Raw genomic sequence first — 27,510 nt, 5'->3', positions numbered from 1 at the left:
CCAAGGAGTAAGACAGGGATGCCCTCTGTCTCCAACACTTTTTAACATTCACATTAATGAAATATTAATACAGTGGAACACCTTAAACAATCTAAGTATAGAAATTTCCCAGAATAACAAAATAAATACACTATTATTTCCAGATGATGAGGTAATAATATCAGATAAGGAAGATAATTTACAAAGAGCAATATATAATTTAAACATAATAGTAGAATGGTTTGGAATGAAAATTTCTATAGATAAAATTAAAACAAGCATTTTGTGGATAAACTCCAGTTAGAAGCAAAATAGTTATTAATAATAAAATAATAGAACAGATAAATACTTTCAATTATCATATGAAGGAGAAAAAGACAAAATTAAACACTTCAAAATTTTTACAGATTATAGGGCCTGATAAATAGAACACTCAACCCAAATATAGTACAAAAAGAAACACGCTTGAAAATATACAATACTTTAGCAGTGCCCATATTATTATATGGTAGTGAAATTTGGGCAATAAACAAACAAGATAAACAAAGAATAAAAACAAGTGAAATGAGATTTATGAGAAAAACTGCAAAATACACATTATTAGATCAAAAAAGGAATGAAGACATTTTAAAAGAACTAAAAACAAAATCAATAGAAGAAAAACTAAACAATTATAAACAAAACTGAATAGAACATGTAAACTGAATGGCCAATACCCGACATCCTAAACAAATACTAAAATATAAGCCAACTGGAAAGAGAAGACAGGGTAGACCTCAAAAAAGGATATTGGATGGATAATGAGACCGGAACAGACCAATATGTTCTATACCCATAATTAGTGTTATGATGATGATGATGATGAGAAATAAAAAAGTTTCAGATATTTTGGAATTCGGTTGATGAGAATCAAGTTTTCAACTCAACAATTGTTGGCTTGCCTTTTTCACTGAGTTGCACTATCTTGTGTTAATACCACACCAATCATATGCATAGAGATGGAAGCAAACAGTAGAGGAAATGCGAAAGTAAGAGCATTGACTTCTACTCAATCTTGGAATGCTTTGGGGATGAATTAAGATTAAGACACCATCATTAAAACTGTTGTGCAACTGGATTTTAAGAGCGTGTGACATGACTTCTATGATTAAATTAATTATTTAATTTAATCATAGAAGCATTGTCTCTAAAAGATTCAAATATATCGTTTGATGAAGGTGAGCGGCCGATTGCATAAATAACGTTGATAATTAAAATTTAAATGCACTCATTATAAATTATAAACATCAATTTAGTTTTTTCCTGAAAAACTTTAGTTTCCAAAAATCCCCATATATTGCACCACAATTTTTTAATGTTAATTTTAGGGAAAAAAGTGCAAGTTATATTTGAGTAAATACAGTATTATGCTTTCTACATGGATCATTTGTTCATAAAATTTCATTTCGTTAATCAGTATTATTTCCACGCAGTTCATGGATAATCTCATTAAAGTAGAATTTGTCATTGCAAAATTTCAGAAAGCAGTATAATTAAATCCTGTTCCTTAATTCATTTTTTTTCTGTAATAATTTGTTTAGATTTCTGAAAATTATTTTCATATAGCTTAAAGATAAACAGTAATAAAAGAAAAGTCCTGAATATTATGTATAAGGAGTGACACCTTTTAAACTAACATTCAAAGATGAAAATGACATTTTCAATATTATTGTTATATACAGAGGAAGGAGAATATCCCAAAATATATATTTCTCAAATGGCTATATTAATCTCACTTAAACTATACCACAGCTCTTTGGACTTGATTTAACATGGTCGCATTTCATGTTTGACATGTAACAGCATATTATCAAGCAGAGATTCATTATTTTTGTGAATTGTTATCTATTTCCTTTAATTACTTGAAATTCAAATTAAAAATTGATTCAAAATCCTCACAAAATTAGATTTTTAAAAATTAAATGAAGTAAAGGAAACAGAAACATCCTTTATAATCCAGAGAGAGAAAAAAAATTTAAGAAATTTTTTATTGGAAATGAGAAACCACAAGCCATGTCTAGTCATGGCTCGTGGTTTCCAGATTATCTAACCTTCTCCCATATATATTTCTCTACTTTTGCGTGCATGCGCGCGCGCACACACACACACACACACACACACACACACAGGGGGAAAAAATACTATGCAAACTTCACTATAAACTTTAACTGTTTTAACAGCATTCATATTTTTAATTTACCTCATTCTCTGAGGAAGCAGGACAGTCTTCTAATCTTACACCAATTGTCGCTCCTTTAGGATGGGCTGAAGATGATGATCCATGTACTTTTTTCCATCCTTGCACCATTCGGTCCCTCCACAGTTTAGGCAAGGCCAGTTCATCTATAACCAGCATAATCAATATAATTTCTTGGAATGTACTCTCAAAGAAATGGAAGGGATAAATTACTAAAACAGCTCAGTACAATCAAGACCTGCATACTCTACTTTATTCAAGTAATTTATTCAGTATTCAAGTTAGATGACATGCAGTAAAACTAAGTAGGAATACGATAATTGTAGAGTGGAATTAGAAAAAAAAATGTTTATGTGTTTTCAACAAAAATAAAATTACGCAGCAGCTTTTTTCAGGATTGAAGTAGACAGGTGAGAAGTAAAAAAAGTGGTAGCTTGTGCTTACCCTTAGATGATAAGCAGAAATCATAGATTAAAACAATACAATTAATAAAATTTTTCATCAGTTACAAACTGTGATTTTTTTAATTAAAAAAATAAATTAATGATTATTTGGTATACGAATTACAAAGCGAACAATTATTAAGTAAAATCTACCTAATCTTATGAGATGGTAAAGGAATCTCTGAATTTTGTAGATTTGTCATGTCTCCATTATAAAACAAACAAATTTATTTCATTATAAAAGCGCATGATTTAATTTCATTATGCAAGCTTCTGTGGAGTGAGGACATAATACAGTTGTGCCGCCAGTATTCTTACTATATAAAACAACTGGAATTTGAAATAGTTTATTACTCAACTGTTTTTGTGAAATTCATGTGTTTCATTAACACCAACAGGTGAAATTAATGAATAAATTAAAAATTAAAATAAAAATCAGATTATATACAGGTAACATTTGCTATGAAATATTTGAAAACAGGAATAACAATGGAAAGTAAATATGTGAAGGTATTTTGCTGGTAAGTCAATTTCTGTGAATTACTCTCAAAAGCATCCATATCATGTTTAATGAGACAAGATTTCATATAATATCATCCATTGTTTCTTGTTACACTGTTGAGGGTGTTTTATCATTTCAACTACTCCTTGAATATTCTTAAAAAAATCTATAATTTTTTCTAAAAATCGAAAAAAAATCTATGTAGAACATTTCAGTTGTAAGCATTGCCTGTTCGGATTTGTTTTTCTTTCATTCTTCATATTGTTGATGTGTGTCTCTCCCAACTTGCCTGTCTGTCCAATGTAGCACAACCTACAGACAGAGTTGAAATTGTAGACACCAGTTTTTGAAATGGTGGATTGGGAGGTTTAAGAGATTAGAATTCTTGCTGAGGAGGTAAAAGGACAACCTTTATACTCTGTTGTTGTAGTAGCCATGATATCTTATCTGTGACTGATAGTACATGAGGGAGACTCACCATTCCTGTGAAATCTTGTGTTTTATGTTCATCCGACTGTCTGGAAGGTTGATGTAGAATTTCGTTGACCAATAAACTACTGTACCATTCTTTGACAGAATGGTACTGAGGAAATCGAGCTCTTGATTTCTTTTATCTATGTTAGTGCAAATTCTGTAAATTCTATCTCACCTGTCAAATCATACATTTGACAGGTGAGTTGGAACATTTCATAGCTGCACTATGAAATGTTCCAACAATTCATAGTGCAGATCCCTTAATTTTCCCATTGCCAAAACGCCTTTGTGAGCAGGTGCATTGTCCTGATGAAAGATGATTTTTTTTCTTCTGCAAACCAGGTCTTTTCTCACGAATGTTTTTGTCTTGTCTGGTTAAAAGATGGGAATAATATTCCCCAGTTATTGTTTTACCCTTTTAGAGATAATTAATAAACAAGATGCCTTTAGCATCCCAAAACACCGATGCCATGATCTTTCCTGCTGATGGAACCGACTCTGTCTTCTTTGGCGCTGAACAACCAGCTTCAGTCCACTGTTTTGACTGCTGTTTGGATTCTGGTGTGTAATGGTGAATCCAAGTCTCATCCATAGTAATAAATCGACACACAAAATCAGTTTTATTCTTATTAAAACACTCCAAGCACTGTTCAGAGATTTTCATGCATGTGCATTTTTGATCTGCTGTGAGCAAGTGCAACACCCATCTTGCGCAAAGCTTTTTTATTTGCAATTCTTCATGCAAAATATATCCTCATTTTCTTTTGAAATGCATATAGTCTCAGCAATTTCACACACTTTCTCATTGGTCATCGAATACCATATCATGCACTTGATGAATGATTTCTGGTGGTGTTACACTTTTTGGATGGCCTTCACGTGAATCATCTTCAAGGCTGATAATGTCACGTTTAAACTCGACAGCCCATTTCTTAATTGTCAAAAATGAAGGAGAAGAGTGCCCATAAACTTTAATGAACTTCAAATGAATTTCTTTTGGCGTTAAACCTTCTTTTACAAAGAATTTTATAACCACAAGATACTCAATTTTATCCATTTCAAAGGATAAAAACAACACTTTTGCTGTAGATAGTTGTATAAAACAAACTATTTGATAGAATGACTTGCAATTTCACATAGATGCTTATGATAGATGTTCCAACTTGGAAAAAAATTTTCTTGCCAATAGTGTTGCCATCTATGGTCGAGGCCAAGAACTTTTCAGACCACCCTCATGGTACTTATAGATACAAGTGTGAGTGTGTCATGACAGATTAAGAAAGGATGAAAGATAGAACACAAAAAAGGGCTGGCAGCACATACAACAGAACAAAAAAAAAAAAAAAAAAAAAGTAGAATGGAAACAAACTGAAATTCTCCACATTGATTACCATTTTTATTCAAGAGCATTCAGAAAATTGGCTGAAATGATGAAGCATTCTCCATAGTGTAAAAAAACAAGGGATGATTTAACATTAACATAAGTTTGGTCTTCCTTAATCTATCATGATACACTTGTATCACCAGTTTATTTTCATTTGAAAATATTTGAAATGTTCAAACATTTCAAATATTTTTCACTAAAAATGTTAACTGTTATTACCTGATGAAGTGAAACCAAGTATTTCAGGAAACTAGTTGAAATAAAAACATAGTTTTATACCAGAAGAAATAGTTGCAAAAAGTCTATGCAACAGAATATAACAAATTATATCTCAGATTCCTACAGATTATGATAAACATAACATGATAGAACAATTCAAAAGAAACAATAGTATATTCCTAACAAAAGTTAGCAGGATTGCTGAGGTAGACATGTCTGTGACAATCACATGCAGAATGATATTGTATTGCATATTTTATTGCAGGTTTTGTTGCTTTTTGCTGCAGGGTATGTATACACTATATGAGCATCTACTTAGATGCTCATGTTTAGGCTTAAACTATCTTCTCCATGAAGTCTTGTAACTATACACTGAAAGTTTGATGTTTGTGAGTTTGTTTTGAAGAAAACAGCCGTGAACAAAGATTACTAAATATACAGTAAAATTCTCACTCTTTCTCTCTCTCTCTCTCTCTGTGTGTGTGTGTGTTAAGTGCTGGGAGAAACTCATGTTTGAGGCTTAATGGAGTGAAACAGCACTGAGAAGGTTTTAAAAATATTATTTAATTCTCCCAATATTTTGTCTCAGTCACTGAGACATCATCAGAGAGTACAAATAGAAACTAATAAACTCTGTTGGCCTGGTTGGCCGAGTGAGTAGCGTATCTACTCTCCAGCCAAAAGGCTGCAGGTTTGAATCCCACTGTGGGCATGGAAGTTTGTGATTTTCAGTGAAAATACTAGTGGTGGTGGTAGATGCAGTTGGTGTAATTGCGGTTCGTTGTAGTTGGTGGAGACAGAGCTGTAGAGTAGGTGCCCTCCCTCGATGAGTCTTTAGACTCCCTGGAGGTGTCATGTAATAATAATAATAACAGTTTAGCCTTTCTAGACTCCTTGGTAACATGCCTGCCCAACAGTACCCTGTCCTTTTCAGTATACAGGGAGTCCACCCACACAGGTACTTATTCACAAACTTTCCCATTACTCCCCTCTCAACAATATGGTAATTAGAACACTAACCAATAGAGAATATAACCTTTGTTCCAATGAGTCCTCTCTTACAGCAGAACTTAATCATATACACCACACCTTATCTAATGCAAACAGTTCCTACAGTGTCAAATAAATAATCAATTCCTTCCCCCAATCCTTGACCTTCCCTTCAGAAAGATTTTAGTAATACTATCATCATCCCCTATGTCTAAAGCACTTCAGAAAAAATAGCCAGAGTCTTAAAAAAATACAATCTCTGCACAATTTTCAAGCCCCACTGAAAGCTCACTACCCTTATATATACTACTAAAGATCAGCTCCCCCATCTCTGTACCTGGAATATATAAAGTCCCTGTTCCTGTTGGCTTACCATGGACAGACAGGAAGATCAGTCAACATTCACGTGGAAAACACAAAACATACATCTATAGCTATGACTATAGTCAATCAGGCCTTGTAGATCATGCTTTAGATACAGCTCATAGAATCGACGGAAAAAAGACCACCATGCTCCATCACACTAAATTTAGAAAAGAAAGACTATTTTTGGAATCTGTAACTGCTCTCAGTTTAAATCAGTCTAATTTAAATAAATATGATTGTATGCAACATTCCAAAATAAGAGAAACCCTAATACTTCAGGATCCCAGGTTACATTCTAGATGGCGAACCTACGGCATGCATGCTAGAGGTGGCACATCCGAGAATTTTGCTAGCATGTCAACGATTTACAGATGATATCCTTTTATACACTTATAAATTATTCATCTTTTTTTAAAATTATTACAACAAGTTAAATTTTGTTTGACACGAGAGAGCAGCTATGAAGATGTGCATATGATTGGTGCGATATTAACAAAAAATCACGGGATCCAAAGACAAAGGCAACCGACAACTGTTGAGTTGAAATGCTAATTCTCTTCAACCGAATTCCACAACAACTGAAACTGTCATAACAGCATTCACTATATATATATATATCTTAGTTTTAACACATTCACAACGGGGTGTCATTTATCATTCCGAAGGAACTTCTCATTACCGGCAGGCTCAACTCACACAAAGTTTCAACCCTTGGTTGAATTTTATTGCTGCTCGTTTGTGTTTGAGCTGGCAGGCGAACTCACACACTCATTATATGGCATATTTCAATTCATGGTAGAATTTTATTTATAGTTATTCTTTGTGATCTGTCATAATGACACTGAGAATTTCAAATGCAATAAAACAAACACTTATTTCATGTAATTGAAAAACTGGACAATAGTTTTTAGTTAGATACTGTGATTCGGTGCAACATATGGTGTTGCTCGAGTTTATACAGCATAGTTTCTGTGAGAGGGGGACATGTGCGTGATTCATTAGTTAGTGCAGTTTTTTATTCCAGCTGTCTCTAATTGCACTATTTGTTAAGAAATATGGCCTGGTTGGCCAAGTGGTTAGTGTATTTTCTCTCCGATGAAAAGGCTGTGGGTTCGAATCCCACCATGGGCATGGGTGTTTGCGACTGTCTATGAAAATACTAGTGGTGGTGTTGGTGGGCAGTAGATGCCGTTGGTGTAGATGATGATAGTAGATGTAGAGTAGGTACCCTCCCTCAATGAGTCTTTGGACTCGTTAATGGATGTGTCGAGTAATAACAATAATATTATTATTATTAATCGATAATAATAATATTTTCATATATTTAAGTTTATGATAAATATGAAATATATTTCATATTATTTAAGTAATAATAATATTTTCCCCTATTAAAAACTGTCCAGCATATCAGCAACTCAATTTGTAAACTTTTGGTATGTGCACATAAAAAGGTTCACCACCAACAGGTGTAAAATTTCAATGCAGCGTCATAATTTTTCCAAAGTTTTATTGCATCGACCTTTTACAGGAGTCACATCCAAAATTAACAAAAGGTAAATTTTGCAAATTTTGCAAATTTTTACAAACTTGTAAAATTTTTATGTAAATAATACTAACAGCCCATATAAATTAGCTCAGAAAAATTAGCATGATACTGTGTAAATAGAAGATATATGAATATGTAGTTCAAGGGAAAATGCCCTAGAAATCAGAAATATGGTAGAATTTTTCTATGTAAGTAAATACCAAAAGTCCATCTATAGAGACCCAGAGGAATTAAACATGCTAGAATAGAGTAAACAAATATCTTAAAATAGAAGTTCAAGGACAATGCTTTAGAATTCGGAAATGTATTTGATGTTATCACTTAGTATTGGGTGAAAAAGAAACCTACTGTAACCAAAGCAGTCCGATACCGCCTTCAAGGTCAATAGCAAAAGAGGGCAGTATACATCAGAAGCTGTTACACTACGCTATAAAAGGGATTAAATGTACACTTCAGGGAGATCTGGAAGTCTGCATTTTCTAGAAGGATAAGAGTTTGCATGTGAAAGTTACAGGGATCTCAGACCTTAATTCAAAAGTTTGCAGGGGAATATCTGGGGTCTAAAACCTTCATGCACGGTCCCACAAGAAGCCAATAAAAGGATCATAGAATGGACTAGGAGCATCGACTATCGAGCATCGGCAGAGCTGATGCCAGGAGAAAAGGAGGGAGTCGATCCATGGACTATGCCAGATCCTGGATGAGGTCGTGGAGGGTAACCGGAGGCGAAACCTTACGTATAGCGGACCAGGATGACAAAGCCTTGACCGTCAGACCTTACACCCGAGTGCCAACAACACTGGAAGATCATGCTCCAGCCCCGCGAGAAATTTCAGAGGAGAACACAGCATCCATGAAACGTCTAAAGTGATAGATCAAGCCCTAGCATAGAGGGGGGATCCAGAATAAGTCAATAAAGAAAATACGACTTAGTGCATTGTGCCTATGGAGGAGGAGTCATGTGAGTTGAATTTTGTTGAAAAAACTTCTTTTTCTTTTAGTGATGTGAAGGACTGTTTAGAAAGACTGAATTCACAGAACTACTATATACATTAGATTGAATACTTGTTCACATAGGGAGAATCTGTTTTTAAAGTAATTGTAAGACATTAATGAGAAATTTAACTTACGTTGTATTGTAAAGAAATGGTTCAGAAGAACTGACAAGATTATTGAATTAAGAGATATAATGTTATGAGAAGTAGTTTGCTTAAAGAGTGTTATATTTTATGTGAAGGTTGGAATTGGAGATTATAATTAATCAAAGCATGGAAATTCTAAACTGTAAATGGGCTGAGAGTTAATAGTTATCTAATTTAATTGTTTAATAATTTACATCATTAGTATTTGTTGCATGCCTGAGAATTTGTCCTATATGATGTTTTTTTGTGCTTAGCTTAGAAGAGGAAAAGGAAAGTAGCATCCTTTTAGTGCATACCATGTATTAATGTTTTAGTATAAATAAACATGTTTGTTATAATTAAAAGGAGTGCCATCTGATCTTTTTCGCAACTGCACTGTTCTCAAAATAAACCGACCCTGTGAGCGGGATAGATTGGAATTTTGTACGAATTTTGAGTTAAGAGTTAGCCACAACAGTATATAATTATAGAGGAGAAACTTTGCTGGAAGCATAATTAATTTCTTATGCCATTTGGAGAACTTTAGTGGCACAGCTAGTAATAATCAAATAAAATTCTAATGTTCTCCAGCATAAGGAAAGAATACTGAAAGTAGAGAAAGGGAAATAAGATTAACTGAGCATATGAAAGGAGAAAGATAGGGTTAAAGTTTAACAAAAAAATTATAGAGGCCAAGGATAAAGAAGGAAATATTATACAACAAAATAGAGAGGATAAAATAAAGAAAAATCATAACATTACAAAATGCGCATCTGAAGGTTAAATAGAGAAAGCAATTAGTATTACAAAGGCGCAGCATCGACAAAAATACTATAAATAAATAATAAAGATAATAATAGAAGAAAACTCATGTTATTACACAGGTGCCCCACCTAGCTAGGACTAGTCTTTCTAGTGTTTGACTTAGTTTTGTGTGTGTGTAACATTGTCTCAGTGACTAAGACAAAATACTGAAAGAAGTAAATAATATTTTTAATCCTTTCTCAAGTACTGTTTCACTCCATGAAGCCTTTAACATAAAATTCTCCCTCTCTCTGTAGTATGGAAATCAGATTTATCTTCTGGGTCAACAAGTCTAATTAGAGTACTGCAGACCTTATTTGTCTAGCATGGAAAGCTGCATTTGCATTACATTTACAATGACCCTCCAATGGCTTAAAAGAACAGAAATTTTTATAGATCTGAAGATTAATGTAAAGGGCGTTTGCTAAGTATCTATTTAAAAATGTTTGAAATAACCTTAATGTATGAAATGGCTTCAATCCCACAGCAATTAAAAATTACTTTTGTTAGTTTTTTGTTTAAAGTATTATGATCATCCTAAATAGAACTTGAATGAGCAATGTTTGCAATGGACTCTTTCAATATTGTTAACTTGTTTAATTATTAAATCTTTTTCAACTAATTAACTGGAGTGTTCATCATTCCATACCTCCTAAAATCTGATGTTATTTTTGTGAACAAATCTTCTGGTGACTAGATTTTTCATTTACATTACACATCTACAAAATTAAGATAAATAAGTGACTGGATATGCTTCTTTTACATTTTATTTTTAGGTACAGTACTACAATATTATATTCAAAATTACCTCCATGTGATGCTCGTCGAGTTTTTGTAGCGGGTGAACTGCCAGATGGTGATCGATGGCGAAACACTAATTTCTTCCCTGTTCTGTGAAGAGGAAGAGGCGAAAGCCTTCCTTTGTTAGTCTGCAGTTGCTGTTCATATGCAGCAGCCTTTTCCAAAACAGATATGCGACTCATCCACACCTGAAATTATATTATAGTGAAGATAACAAATGAACTTCTCTTCTATGAAGTAATAAATTTTCAGTTTAGAACATCAAAGTTACACAAAGCATTTAAAGCTGTTGAAACCTGATTTGGTGACTATACAACCAGATGATGATTTTCAAATTAGTGTTTTCAAGAGGAATAATGTAAAACTGCCTATACATACAATGTATAGATGTCTTTAAATGGACCGAATGGTCCAGGGGATCGGTATTTAGGAAATCCCCCCCCCCCATTGTGTGTTGGAAAGAGGTTGTTGCTTTCTAAGTACCAGAACAGCCTTATGTTTACCCTTTTTTTCCCCCAAGACCTTACAAAGATACAGCTAGTGAGAACAATGGATGATAGTTGTTGGCCTGGATTCAATCCTTGCCTGGATTTGAGATAGCAATGACAATTGTAAATGTATAGTAAGAGGAGATCCACAGAAATTATGGGAGCTGTTAAGCATCTCATAATGGATGTCATCAGGACAAACTGTGCTAGGGTGAGAGAAAAGAAGTGCTCTTTTTAGTTCTTCCTTAATAAATGGCAGATTGTATGGATAAATTCCCTTGGTACAAAAGTTTAACCAGTGTTTTTTCTCTTGTTCTTTCAAAATTAAAAAATCAGAAGAGGATAGGAAACTGTTGCTGACATCCTGGCAAAGTTTTCTCCCACAGAGCCTGCAATAGCTTTGGAATCAGCAACAATACATTCATATGTTCCATGGTAGACAAATGGTGTGTTCTTTATATACCTTACATCTTCTGGATTTTATCCCATACAGTTTTTGCAGTGGTTGTGATTAATTAATGATGTAAATTTAATCCAGGATTGTTTTTGACTCTGTAGTCTCATGTACTGTGCTTTGGTCCTAGTACATTTAAATGCTATTAAGTCTGTTATGGTAGGATATCTGCAAAATATATCCCATGCTCTATCTTGATCTTTGTTGGCTGCTCGGCACTCTCTGTTCCATCAAGGCTTTGGATTGAGTGGAAATTGGGATTTCTACTCAATGTCAGTGACCAAACAGCAAGGAAATACAACGAATTATTTTCCACTGAAATTGATGATCTAGGCAGTCTATATCTGGTTCTCAAATCTAATAATTCTGAATACTGTTTCTTCGCGAGTTCATATTGCAGTTTTTATGTATTTAAATGTAAAAAAACCGCATTCCATTGGCAAAGAACTCATTAAGTCATCTTTGATTACTGCTTGTAATGAAGTATTAGGCCAGTCTGCGGCTATTGCGACAATGAAAGACATTCCATTGTCGAATGATAGAGTAGAAAAGTGGATATCTGATATGGCAGAAGATACAGAAACACAACAATAAGAGACAAATGAATAAGAGACAAGGGACTTTGTTTAATTTTGATGTTAAGAAATCTCTTATTGAAGGCATTTATGATGCAACAAATGGCAATTAATCCACCTCAAGCTTACAGAATGATCTCCAGGATGTACAAAAGGAGAGGAAAACTACCAGCACACAGAAGAAAAAGTCTGCATTCACTCATAAGTACTTGGACAGCTATTTAAAATTTGGTTTCATACAATGCTCTTACACTGACCAATGGCCATGACCTCAGTGTGTCATTTGTGCTACTGTTCTGGGAAATGAAGCTACGAAGCCATCGGCGACTTATCTGACATCTCAACACAAAATATTCCAATCTAGTCAACAAACCCACTGAATTCTTTATGCATAAAAGAGATGCACTTAAAATAGAAAAGAAAATTATTTCCCAAGCTTCAACCACTGACACTTCACTTCTGACAGCATCCTGTTTAAATCATAACAGATAGCTAAATGTAAAAAACTGTATATTCCTTTGGCAAAGAACTCATTAAGCATCCCATTGTCAAATGATAGAGTAGAAAAGCGGATATCTGATATGGCAGAAGATACAGAAACGCAAACTCATTGAAAAAAAAAAAATTAAAAAAATCGATATTGTTTGCATTACAACTGGATGATTATACAGATATTCAGAACAACAGCAATTTACTTACACATGTACGATGTATTGAACATGATGAAAGTGACATGAAGGAAGACATTTTAAGTGTTTTTGAATTACCTATGCACCCTACCAGCAGTGAAATTTTCAAAGTTTTAAATAGTTTCAATGAAGAGAGAGGCCTCAAATGAGAAAAATTGCGACGTAGTTTCTACTGACGGCACTGCCTGTCTTACAGGTACAAATTCAGGTTTAGTCACCAAAATTAAGGATACGGTGGGCAATAATTTATTGTCAATGCATTGCTACATTCATAGGCAAAGCCTGACCTCCAAAAAATGGCACCTGAGCTTAATGAAGTCCTGTCTCAATCGGTTAAAAGTATTAATTATACACAAAACAATGATTTAAATACAAGACTGTTAAAAGCAATGAAATGGTCTCTGATCATCAAAATCGTCTTTCTTTTCCATTCGGAAGTTTGTTGGCTGTCCCAGGTAAAGTTCAAGAGGTTATGCGAACTCCGAAAGGAAGTTGAGCTGTTCCTAATTGATAAGAAAATTGACCTGTATTCCTCATATATCTCTTTAAGTATTTTGGTAACTTCAGCAAAATCAGTGGATTAACTACCAGTGCTGGGAAAAAAATTTAAAGTTTTTGTAAAGTGAGATCTCAGAGACATTCCCTTTGGACTAACCTATAAGAGAGAACAGCTCTTGCAGTTATAATTCTCATCTCCACCTATCCCATATTACCATTTTTAGAACTTACATGCAAAAACATTGGAATCTTAGAAGGCTGGAAAATTGGGCCATTTACCTTTCTTCTTAAGCCATAGTACTTAAAATTATTATCTTCAGACAGTAAATATTACAGACATTACAGAGAGACAATTATATAATACATCTGTACAATTTTTTTTTTTTGGTCCAACTGATACCAAGAAGTTAAAAGGAATTTCTTCAGCTATCAAAGAAGCATAGAGGTTTGTGGCTTTGAGTGTTGAAATTCTGCTGTTTAAGCAATGCATCTTCAAAAATCCATAAAATATTGCAGACCAGTCATACACGTGCAGTCCTTCTCCAGAACTACCTGTGTTTTCATCTACCACTATTTGGAATAAATGATTACAGGAATCACTTGATTAATGCGATTAATTAATCCTTCAATGTTACCGTGTTTATCAAAATCGCATTAATCAAATATAGTAATCAATGTAAAAATTACAATTCGTCCATGATTGATTACTGTATTAATAATTCGATTATATGGTACTCTTTTAGGAAAGATAAAAAATGAATGCAAATAAATGTTTAATAAATGCTTGTACCTACATTAGTTACTGCATTTTTTTTAGTTTTTTCTTATTAGCATATATTCTATGATAACAAGCAAAATGACTCTCTAGATCTCGGCAAACAAGCATTCTTCGATTAACATCTGGATCCATATCTAACCTGTGAAATATTCCATCTAAGTTTTTGATTGTTACCTCCTTTGGAACCTCATCTTCACATTCCATTTGTTCAGTGTCTTCATACACGCGTTGTTGTTCAATTTCAAGAAGATCGTTTTCACTGAAATTTTTTGAATTTGAATCCAATAATTCTTTAACATCTTCAGCATCAACACCATCAAACCAAGGTCCTCACCAATTGCAACGATTTCTTCAATCACATTGTTCACAGGATTTTGAAAACCACCTAAGTCCTTAGTACATTTTGGCAAAAGGTTTTTCCACACAGTTCTCATGCAGCTAGAAGACATGAGCAACGAGACCCATAATCCTTTGAAATTTTTTAAAAGAACTGAGGATATGATGCCATGTTTTTCTGAGCGATTTGTTGGTTTTGCGAGATTTTTAATCTGCAGATAATCGGGATGAAAAATGTTCCTTGATTTGTGAATACATTTCCATCTTCTCAGAAGATTCGCCGAATGAATAGAGATTAGGAAAGTCTTTTTTTTTTTTTTTTTATAAAATTCATTTATTATGATAAAAAGATCAGATTAATTTTACAGATATAAAAAAACCCTGACTAATATCTCAAAAATTTTCAAATCCCATTTAGGTGGCTAGCATTACGATACATTAAATTCGTGCCAGATTATACCCCCCTCCCTGGAACAATCATCCTTTGACAATAGAGAAGCCTAGAAATAGAGTCCAGAGCTTGGGCACAGAGATTATTGTTGTTCACAGTTTATGGTTAACCCTTGTTCATCATCACTGATTTGTGTTATTCACAAATCCGAAAAATTAGAATGAACTTCACCCTAATTTTCAGATTAAGAAATAGGAATGATGTCATCCTGCTCACGACTTTCTTTCTCTCAGCCAGGAAACACTCCTCGAGGCTTACACATTCTTGCATGGTAAATTTAAAGGTGTGTTAATTAAAAACTCTTGTCACGTACATAAAGGGACTGTCACAATTAATTTCACTGCATTAATCAAATCCTGTGTTAAGCAAAACCGCGTTAAGCAAGAGATACCTGTATAATGGTCCAGGAGCTGATATTTTCAGCTCTTGGATCATTATAACCACTGAGAGTACTGCCACTGGTGCTTTTTCACATTTAACTATGCAGTGTAGATTGTGTAGCAGAAACATATTAAATTGTACTAATCAGCCTGGAACCCCATACACTTGTGCTTTTAATTATGTATCTCATTCTGAGTATATTTTTCTGTTAGGGTGGTGATTTGTTCATTTGACTGACTGTAAATTGGCAGGTTAACTCCCTGAGGTCTATAGGCTTTCAATATCTAACCTGACCATTTAAAGTCATGGATACAAACAAATTACCACCCTAACACAAACAAACAAACACCGATCAAAAGCATGAAAAACTAATACCAGAATCATGGCAGCAAGAACCAAAGATACAAGGTCAGCAGTTGTTGGGAGCTAATGTATATCCACCCACCTACTCCATCATGCCCCTGCCTCAGAAACACTGTCCATTACTTCAAAAAGCACACTTACCCACCACATCTACCATCTCAGAAAAAACACTAACCTACTGCTGGATCCTACGTTCTACTCCAATGCATATTCTAGCTGTTGACCGACTCCACATTCGAACACAGAGAAAATTTATTTTTAACTGCACCACTCTATGTAATTTGCATAAGCAACGTTATGAAATCAACCATCAGCTAGCACAATATTGTTATCAACTTAATTCAAGCCAAAATTCTCCTTACTATATATATATATATATATATATATATATATAGGATTCCCGCTAAGATTCGAACTACTTTAATGAGCGGTGCAATGAAAGAAATCAGGCAAACACAAGATTCAACTCAAAAAAAAAAAAAAAATATTTAATGCTTTAACACATAAATTTACATTAAAACAAGAATTTCTAGTAGGAATAATACAATTTAAGAATGAATAAGTTCTCATTAAGACATTAGTAATTTACTCAGCTGAGTAAATAATCTATGATTGGAATTTATGCATATAAATTCTATTCTTCTTATTATCCAAGATTCCAAATACAATTTCACTCTAAACAAAGCTATTGTTCAATGTACTTCAAATACTGATTCAGTTTAACTGTTCAGAACAATCACAAAGCACAAGTCATCAGACATTCATTCAGCAACCTTAAAGTTTATCAATGTAACACAATAGTTCTCAGAAAATTCAGTCTTAAATTTACATTGCATTCTCTCGTAACAGGCTTCTTTATATCACACATTCAATCTTGAACTATTAATCCAGAGATACTTCATATATTTTGTTTATGAGGAAATGTTTCACTGTATCACACATTCAATCTTGAACTGTTAATTTCAGCGATATGAACTATATCACGTTCTCCAGAAACAAGCTTTGCTACTTCACACGAGGCACAGAAAAGATATCCTTACCGATATAGACAGCATAGCTTTCTCATTATGGAGAATCCTAGAAACTCTCCTTGGGTCTTGAATACTTTCACTTTGAGAACACACAAATATTATAGAATCCTGGGTTTCAGTAACTGATTAGTTAACTCGGGAGAATTTATCTTCTTGCTCGTAATTGTCTAACTTTCAACATTTCTTACTCATTCTTATTATTCTTTCATCCAATGGTATCCTTCTGTGAGGCGATAGGAATTTATAAAAGAATAAGAGTTCGAAGAAAGATAAGTCAAAATACAGAGCGGTTCCCAGTCCTTCCTACTCCGTTCGGCCCCAGGTTATTTCTCCCTCTTTTTATTGTGTCCTTCTTTTCATGTACTACTCATGACATCCTACTCTCCCTTCCCGCCAAAATCTGGTTCTAACTGGCTTCTTGAATACTGTACAGTAACTCACGATAAGGCACGCGCTGGCTAAAAATAACATAATTTCTCACAACAACCAATCAAGTCTTATTTTGAAGAATTACTTGGATACATTACACTTTACTAATAACATAAAAAGATTACATATTTCACAGTTTTTATAATAATAAGTAATATTTAATACACAGTTTTCACAACTGCACTTCATCTCAGAACAATAAATGAACAAATAAATATTGATAAACATAACTTAAAAGAAATCACATGAATAGCCTACTATTAATAAGAGATTATTAGTCTGATGAGCAAATTTGGCTTAGGGAATGGCTGATTATGTTGAACTCTGAATGAAGTATTAATAATTTCCAATTCTCCTCATTCAGAATCCAACAATACATACCTGCCTGCCTGCCCACACAAAATAGTGTGACACGTGCCCTTCTTCTGGAGACTGAAGATATTAACTGAATTAAGTGGCCAGCATACTCCCCAGATATTAATTCCATAGAACACATTGGAATGTAATAGGGAGATGTATTGCTTGAAATTCCTCTCCAGAAACAAACAAGGCCTTATCCTGGCTCTGAAGGAGGAGTGGGCCAGTCTGCATCATGAACTCCTGAATCATCTAATAGTACGATTTAAGAGCTGCATCACAGTTTGGGATCGACATATTCCATACTGAAATGTCTCTCTGGATAATTTTCTGTAAGCACTGCATGTTAATTCCTTAAGTATGTCCTTTGTAAATTTGTAATGCATTGCAATTTAATTTGTACAAAATTTATAACACATTTTTTAATATAATTTATCAGTATGCTGGCAATAAATTTATGTCCACATTTGGCTGTAGTCGTGACAATTTTTTTCATATATAGGAAAAAATGTAGTTTGTCTTAGCTTTTGGACACCAGTGTAACATGTAATATAACACCAATATCAAACATCACCAATTCTTAATATAAAGCAAATACACAAAGTAACAAAATATTCACCATAAAACAAACTCCAATTCATAATGGAACATGAAGAAAAAAGACATCCTGGAAAATAAATATACCATAACAACAAAGAAGAGCACAATAGAAACTAATATTGCAACTCACTTCAAGAAACTTCACTCAGGAAAAGTATGAAAAAAAAAAATAAATAAATAATAATCAAAAGCACCTTCAATAAAAAGACAAAATAATAATAATTATAATAAAATAAATAAAAAATAAAATCCATGTGATATATTTACTAAATAAAGAGCCAAAAGGCTTCACTTCGGTGATGCAAAGTTTATAAAAATCAACTGGATATTAAATCCAGCTTATTTCAAAGTCAAATGTGGAAACTATAAAAGTTTCATATGAAATTTGGCCAGAGAGCTTATGGGAATATACTTGCCGGTATTTGCAAGTTGCCCTAGCCGGACCTTATAGGAGACAAGCCTGCTATGACAGTGTCCATATGTTCGCCTCCTATTGGCCCATTTTGATAAAGTTTCACTGGTTGGTTTCACAGCTGTTTCAAACTGGTTGGTTTTCATTGCTGGTTACATAGTGATGTTCACTTACGAAAAATACACCTCTCCAATGTTTCAAGTTTCTTAGTGTTGAGAATTTTTGCTCCCTTAAGGTTTCTGCCTGGTCTCTGACAAAAACAAACCAGTTTTTGTCAGAGATTTTGTCCAATATTTGTCAGTTTTTGTCCAATATATGGATGCTGTCATAGCAGACATGTCTCCTATAAGGTCCACCTAGGGCAACTTGTAAATACTGGCGAATGTATTCCGGTAAACTCTCTGGTCAAATTTCATATGAAACTTTTATAGTTTCCATATTTGGCTTTGAAATAATGCTGGGTTTAATATCCATTTGATTTTTATAAATCCATGTAATGGTTTGTATTCTTCCAGGGGATGGTGGATAATGGTTTCTAGTCTTCTGCATGGCAGTGTGACAGTTGATAGATTGATACTACTTAAAGTGACAATGCATCATACTGCCCACTACATTAAGTGGTTTTTCTTGTTACATTGCCACTATCAGAAAGTAGGCTATTATTGTAAAGTCATAAATATGAGAAGAGTTTTTGGATTTTCTTTACCTTGTAGAGCAAGTTTCTTTTCATAGTCAAACTTGGCTTTCCATACAATGTAACTCATACAACATAACGTAACTTATAATTTTAATAACTAACATCATCCTTATGCACATGGTATTCTTTCTACATCATCTTATTCTTATATTGATATTGCATAATTTAAATATTTTTTAACACTTCCCATGTGCTGTTGATATCTTTCCCATCCAACCACAAATACAATTTTGCAGAACCCAGCATAATTCTCAGCTGTTCATAATTCCCTGCTGTATGGTTTAGCATGCAACCTTTTCTGAATGAAAATTCCTAAACTTAGCCACTTCCACAGTCAATACTGAATGATCACTGTCACCAACTGGAGGCAGAACAATCACATCATTTACCGAAATCCCTTCTGACACTACAATCAGATCAAACATTCTTTGACCTTAAATTCCTTCTGTCACATGCTGCTTGAGGAAGTGGTCTCACAACATCACAATGAATTAGGTTTCATTCCTCTAATGAGATTTCACCACTACCCAAACAATGTTTGGGTAATTAAAGTCCCCCATGATGATTACTCATTTTGCACCCATCAAGTTTATTTGTAATGCATTCTGTCATAATTAGAAACCAATGATGACAGAATGCATTACAAATAAACTTGATGGGTGCAAAATGAGGTCTGTATCAACACCAAACTGTGTATTCGATGTCTGGTGGAAATTTTGGGGTTAACAATTCTACTGTCTCTTTGTGAGGGATATTAGTAAAGAGAAACACAACAGCATTGTTAACCCAAAAATTTCACCAGACATAGTAGAATTATTCAAATTTGCAATCACATCAGGTTACTTCACATGGAAAAATAAAAACTATATATACAAGAGGAAGGAAAAGCAATGGGCTCGCCCTTATCACGTAACTTAGCCAACATTTTTCTTGAACACCAAGAAGATAGAATTTTCACTTTTTCTGGCTACACAATTTGGCTATGCTATGTTGATGATGCGTTTGCAGTTTGGAGTCACATAGAACCAGAACTCTACATATTTCTACAAAAAATCAACACCTTGAATTCGATGTCTACATGGTGCAAAATGGGTGTTGTATCAAGTTCACACTAGAAAAAAGAAAAAAATCATCAAAAGGTATTTCCTTTCTTGATATACACATTCAGTGTAAACAAGACGAATCCATTTCCACTTCCATCTACTGGAAACCAACTTTTTCAGGTTGTTATATTCATAATACATCATGTTATACCCATAATACATGAGCTGATATAGACCCATATCATCTCAACATCCATCTCAAAAATATGACATAATAAAATCTTTAGTATCCAGAGCATATAAGATTTATTTGTTTGAACTGAATTGGAAATTATTAAAGAAACAGCCTTATTAATGGATATAATTCAATAACAATCCAAAAAATAATTAGTCACTCTCCTATAAATCAACCAAGACAAGAAAAAGTCCACAGGACTCCTATACTATATATTAAAGATATCTCTGGCCATTTGGTAAAAATTATGAAAAAATATCAACTCATTGTTACCTATAAACCCCATCAACTAAATTCACAACTTGCTATCTCCTCCAAAAGACAAATTCTCACCAATGATACTATCTGGCATATACAAAGTACCATGTTTGTGTAACTTGTCTTACTATGAAGAAACAGGAAGATCTATAAACAAACATATCTCTGAACATGAAGACCACATCCTTCTTATCAAACCTCACAAATTTGCCTTGCACAACATGGAATCGAAAATGCTAACCACAGGATCCAATGGCAAAATGCTAAGCTACTACATAGATCCATATATAAACATGAATGTTTATATAAAGAAAGTGCTGAAGCCTTACTTCCTAGACCTAATCTTAATCAGAACAATTGTCTCACTATTCCAAAAGTTTGGGAAATTGTTATCCTTAATTGTATTAAATAATTTATGTTATAGTTTAATTTAATTTAATTAATTTTAATTTCAGCCCAATAATTTTAATCCACGAACACAGGACTGTAAATCCCATAGAGGGATTTCAATTTAAGCATGTGCTTTGAATTCAATTCCTATTGTCGATAATTGTACTAATGATGTCTTATGATACAAAAAATAAAAATAAATAAATAAATTAGCTAACACCTTTTATTCCATAATAGGGATTAGGCGAGGCCTTTATACCCTATCTAGCTTTTGGAGACTGAGTGGGCAGTTCAATTTCCATCGGTAGCCAATCAGAAATAGCTGGCCCATGTCTATCACTAATTATAGGCGGCTACTGATGAAGAGACTAGCAACCAAGTGCTGCCATCTCTTGGTGCCTAACTCTAACAGGATATGTCATTGTCTGTAATAAGGTGGATACTACGGTCAATTTTCTTGAGTTTACGGGACGAAAAACCTGAGTTTCTGGGAGGAAAAACCCGCTTGCCTGTGCCAGAGATCGACTAACTCGGGGACTGGTCGAAGATAGGCTTAGAAAAAGGTCCTCCCGTCGGCGACTAGACTTGAACCTAGGTCTAACTTCAAGCGGCCAAGAGCAAAGGATGCAAGTGCCACTTCCACCAAGCTACATGATACATAAGGTGATATTTACATAACAATAAAAAAAGTTATTTACTGTGGCATGTGTTATTCTATAGTTATGAATATCCCACAGGATTCACTATATAAAAAATTCTTTACAATCACATAAATTATATCCTTTATCCAAGTGTAAGCAAACAAAGTTTGTGCCTGAAGTATCTTCAGGACTGGGGAAACTCATGGCAAAGGTGGACTGACTTCACATCACTTGCCTTAGTGCCTTAGTATCCCATAATGCAAAGCACATCTCCTTGCAGGCATGTTTAATGCTATGCATTATGGGAAGGGTGAAAAGGTAGAAACTGGTCTGGGTAGTGACCCTTCCCATAATGCACAGCATTATACATGTCTGCAAGATGTGCTTTGCATTATGGGATACTAAGGCAAGTGATGTGAAGTCAGTCCACCTTTTCCATGAGCTGCCCCAGTCCTGAAGATACTTCAGGCGCAAACTTTGTTTGCTTACATTTGGAAAAAGGATTAAACTAAATATATAATTTGTAGTCTAATCAAGTGAAAAAGCTTCCAACATCTTTACAGTCACCCTCTACTGTGATCTTCTGTCCTAGGTAAATATAGGAAGTTACTATATCAATTTCCTAGTGTTCACTGTAGTGGCTTTTTGATAATGTATTTATTATACATTATTTTTGTTTTATCTTTGCTTATATTTAATCCTTTCTTTTTACTTTCTGCATTCAATTCAGTGAGCAACTATTGAAGTTCTTCTGCAGAATTTATCAAAAGAACAATATCATAATCATCATCATGCTTTTCACGGATTTAGGCATAGAGCGGTTTGTTCCAGCCTTAGAAGTCATTGTTGAGTCTTTAGACAACATCCTAGTGGTTGGGAATTTAAAGCTTGTTTTGGTAATCTTTCTGTTTTCATTCTTCCAATGTTTTCCATCCAAAAGAACAATATCATCAGCAAATTGTAGGTAATTTAGTTCTTTCCCATTTACTACAATTCCTCTATTTTTCCAATCCAGGTTTTTAAATATTTTTTTATAAGGCTGCTGCAAATAATTTAGGTGAAATGGCATCTCCCTGTTGAACTCCCTCTTTTCTAGAAAACTTTATATTTGTTACAGATTTTAAAGATGCAGTTGATTTTTATATATATGACTAAATATATCAAGATAAGTTTTTTCGATTCCTTGATTTTAAGGGCTTTTAAAATAGCTAATGTTGAGATTGAAAGATTGAATCAAATGCTTTTCAAAATCAACGAATTCATTGTGAAGAATTTACGGAGACAAACACGTGTTGGAGTAATTACATGACTAAAACATGATTGTTTTAGTCATGTAATTAATCCTCAAAGGACACTACATGACACTACACAAACATAAGATAAATCTAAATGTTTTTTAATCGTTTTCCCTAGTCTGACCTATGGTGAAAAAAACAATAATAATAAATAATTATACATAAATATAAATTAATTAACAAAATAAAATAAAATTTTTATACGTACGAGTATAATAATATACAGATAAAAAAATGTAAGCAAAAAAGTTTTATAGGAGAACTAATCCTCTTATATTAAGGTTTTCTTCCATTGGGGGTTCTGCTATCATGTTCTGGATTCTATATTGGTTACAGATGAATCCTCCAGATTCTAGGAATCACTAATTCATCATTACTGTTTAGAATCGGATGATGTTTCAGAATCTCACAAATTTCCTTGAACTTTCTTTCAAACTAGATTTTGGTGAGATGTGGGGACTTGGTGCCTTTTCAGTTGATTCCATGACATGTTTGAAGTGCATGGTCTGACAGGCCTGTTTCACCATCATGGAGCAATTTAATGTGGCATTTATATTCGTCTTTATCTTAATGGGATGGTCCGCTCTGTTTCTCTTATGGAGCAATTACCCAAAATAACATTTGGCAATTAAAATTAGAGCAATTAAGCTACATAAATCCTGATATTTGGGATATTCTAGGGAGGATCACCAATGACTCTGCAAAGCATATGTTATGTAAAAACATACAATAAATAAATAAATAAATAATGTTCAAAAGACTAAAGCAAAAGACAATCTGGAAGTCATGCCCAGAGGAGGAGGAGCAGTCAATCACAAACAAGCTAAGTAGGGAGCAACCAACCACCAACAGACCACAGCTAAGTTATCAACACATCCAGCTACAACCTTTATAATGGAGAACTCTATCTTCTGCAAAAAAGCTTAAACTACATTATCACATCAAGGTCAGTAAACAAATTAGACTTCATATACGTATTGAAAAAGGTCTAAACTCCCTTCCCTCAAATATAAGCAATAAAATATAGATGGAAACATCCAACATACTAAATGTTAATAAACAGCAATGTTGCAATTTAACCAAAGCAGAAAAATTGGCCCTTAAATCCCTAAGAAATAACCAAAACATTGTTATTACCAAAGCAGACAAAGGCAATGCTATCACCATTCTTGATTGGACAGCATACCTTGAAACAACAAACCAATTGGTATCCAACCACAACGTGCACCAATTGGTTAACTACAATCCTACAAACTGCATCAAGTCAGTGATCACATTGCCAGAGGAAACAATTAAAAAGCTATTATTGCATTAGGTGTATGCTCATAGAATTTATGGTTTGTGTATTTTAGGCAGGCCATAAATTCTGCCTGCCTAAAATACACAAAACAAACACACCACTACCACTGATAGCTGAAGGAATTGACAGCTTTAGTTATCACTTAGTCAAGAAACTAGAAGCTATACTCAAGAAGTTGGTAGGTCATTCACCCACACACAAAACACACACTTCATCAACAAAATTAAAAACATCACACTTAACAATGAAGATTTATTAGCCAGCCTCGACATAATTGCCCTTTTCACTAATGTCCTGACCAATGTGTATTTTCTCACATATAAAACTGTGATTTCTGCCCCATATCATAGCCCTCTTTGCTCACATACTTCACTCTGGGTATTATTTTGTGTAGGAAAATAATTTCTATTTGCAAAAGAAGGTAATGCAACTCCCCCCTCCCCCTCCCCCACTAACTTTTACATGGAAGCATTTGAGGATTGAGTTCTTGATTCAGCAAACCTGAAGCCCAAAGTCTAGCTCAGATATGTTTATATTTTTGCCATTTGGCCCCACAGCTGCAAAACATTAAATATGTTCTTAAGCCATCTGAAAACAATACAAATGTATTCAATTTACCATTGATATTGAAAACAATAACTCTCTTCCTCTTCTAGACACACTTGTCACACATCTTCCTTCAGGATGCCTTTATTCAGTTTATCGCAAACCTTCAGACATAAGCAAAACACAAAATTCATACAACCATCCCTAACAATCTGCTTCAATGAGTAGGCACTGAAGAAGGGATATGAAATTATCAGCCTAACATTTATAAAAAAATTGCTACAACAAAAAGAAATACTTCATAGGCTCATCCACAATAATACCATCATAAGCAGAAAAGATTATAAGAATGCCATAGCTATACTATATATTAAGGGAATATCAGAAAAAATAGATAAAACATGACATAAATACAACATTTAGACAACCTTCAAAGTTAAAAAAATATACTTAACTCATCCAAAAAAGTCCCTTCCCTACCTTGCCCATCCAAGAGATTTACAAAATTTGGTGCACCTGCAACCTGCCCTATATATAGTAAACAGGGTGCACCATCCCAATAAGAAAAGACGAACACACACAACTGGATGTGTTGATAACTTGGCCATAGTTCTTTGGTGGTTGGTTGCTCCCTACCTTGCTTGCATCCAGTTTATATCTGTTTTAGTCTTTGGAATTTCACTATTAGTTTTTTTTTATTATTATTGTTTTTATATAACATGTACTTTGCAGAGTTATCGGTGATCCTCTCTAGAATATCCCAAATATCAGGATTTATGTAGCTTGATAGCTCTAATTTGAGTTGTGGGATGTTGCTTTGGATAATTACTCCATAGGGGAAACAGGTGCACCATCCCAGTAAGAAAAGACGAAGATATAAATGCCACATTAAATTCCTCCACAATGGTGAAACAGGCTTGTCAAATGGTGCACTTTAAAATTATCACAGAGTCAACTGAAAAGGCACCGTCTCCCTACAGTTCACTAAAACATGGTTTGAAAGAAACAAGAAAGCTTGAACTTTCTTTCAAAATGCTGAAACATCATCCAAATCTAAACAAGATTCAAATGATGTTACTTTTCTGCTAGTTCCTTCTTGGGTATTATTCCAACCGATCCAGTGCCATCATTATTTGCTGAGTTATAAATAAATTCCACTTTTTGTCAGTTGATGAAGTTTCATCCAATACATGATTGTCAGTTCTCCATGAAATCTAATCATCTTCGGTGGATTAGTGATTCCAAGAATTTGGAGGACTCATTTGCAACCTATATAGCATCCAAAACATGATGGCAGAAAACAAGAAAACCTTTATAAGAGGACTGTGGAAATGTGTTTAATGTAGTTCTGCTATAAAACTTTATTTATTTAGATGTGTTATTATTTATTTTTTTTTATCATCTCGTCGTCATCATCAAATTCCTGCCATGTACCCTCAAGTGTGTACAGGATATGATAGTACTACATGAAAAATTTACACCATTACTAACTATCTGAACCATTTCTTTGTGCTGCCCCTAAACACTTCCCCAAACGGGTAGCGGGTCCATTGATGGAGTTTCTTCTAGCAGAGTGCTGAGGAGTGGTGTCTAAGGGAGACTGTAACACATTTTTCAAACGGGTCCCTCTGCCTAAACCCGAACACATCCCTTGGTAATGAGAGTTGGGTAATGACCAAAAGAATGCGGACACGAATCCAAGGGGCTGAAATGAGGTTCCTTAAAGGGTTGTTGGGGCTGACAAGACGTGACAGAGTCAGAAGCTCTGCAATTCGGGAAACCCTCAATACTCAACCGCTGCTTCTCTGTGTTGAGAGATCACAGTTACATCGGTACGGGCACCTGGTCAGAATGCCACAAGAGAGGCTCCCTCAGCAGGCCCTCTTTGCCAAGCCAGAGGGTGGGAGGCCACGTGGAAGGCCAAGGATTTGCTGGATAGATTATATCCAAAACCTTGGGTGGACACGTTTGGGAATCCCACCAGAACACCTGAGCTTGGTGGCAGAGGATCGTGACCATTGGAAGTTCCTCTTGCAGCTGTTGCCCCCACAAAACAATTAAGAAAGGTGGGCCTTGAAGATGAATGCAAGTACTAACTATCTGCAATTTTCCTCCAAATCAGTCTGTTACATGTCGAGACTCCAGCATTATCAGATATTATATTTCTATCTTCTAAGTCACTTTTTACCATATCAATCCACATATATCTTGGTCTTCCTCTGGGTCTTTTTACTGTCAACCTGGCAGAGAACACTTGTTTTGCTAATCTTTTCTTGCTCATTCTGTTTAAGTGACCATTCCACCTGAGATTAGCTCTGCTGATGCACTCCTGGATGCTGACAATGTCAAGTTCTTTCCTAATACCCTCATTTTTAATATAATATTGCCATCGATGCTA

General features: G+C 34.3%; 1 protein-coding gene across 5 annotated transcripts in view; it reads right to left on the bottom strand.

Moving 5' to 3' along the window:
- RhoGAP19D (Rho GTPase activating protein at 19D) overlaps positions 1-27,510 on the bottom strand; it is a 503,360-nt gene that overhangs the window by 103,097 nt on the left and 372,753 nt on the right. For all 5 annotated transcript variants that reach the window (XM_090412052.1, XM_090412051.1, XM_090412054.1 and 2 more), the window contains 2 exons: positions 10,873-11,053; positions 2,219-2,361 (listed from right to left, as the gene is read on the bottom strand). In XM_090412052.1, the coding sequence (XP_090268178.1) occupies positions 2,219-2,361; positions 10,873-11,053 (324 nt within the window). The remainder of the gene's footprint in view (positions 1-2,218; positions 2,362-10,872; positions 11,054-27,510) is intronic.

Source organism: Typopeltis vanoorti, chromosome 22, assembly GCF_054136105.1.
Source record: "Typopeltis vanoorti isolate ZY-2024b chromosome 22, IOZ_Tvanoo_1.0, whole genome shotgun sequence".
NCBI classification, from domain to species: Eukaryota; Metazoa; Arthropoda; class Arachnida; order Uropygi; family Thelyphonidae; genus Typopeltis; species Typopeltis vanoorti.
Note: the sequence above shows the minus strand (reverse complement) of the source record. Positions and strands in the feature narration are given on the sequence as shown.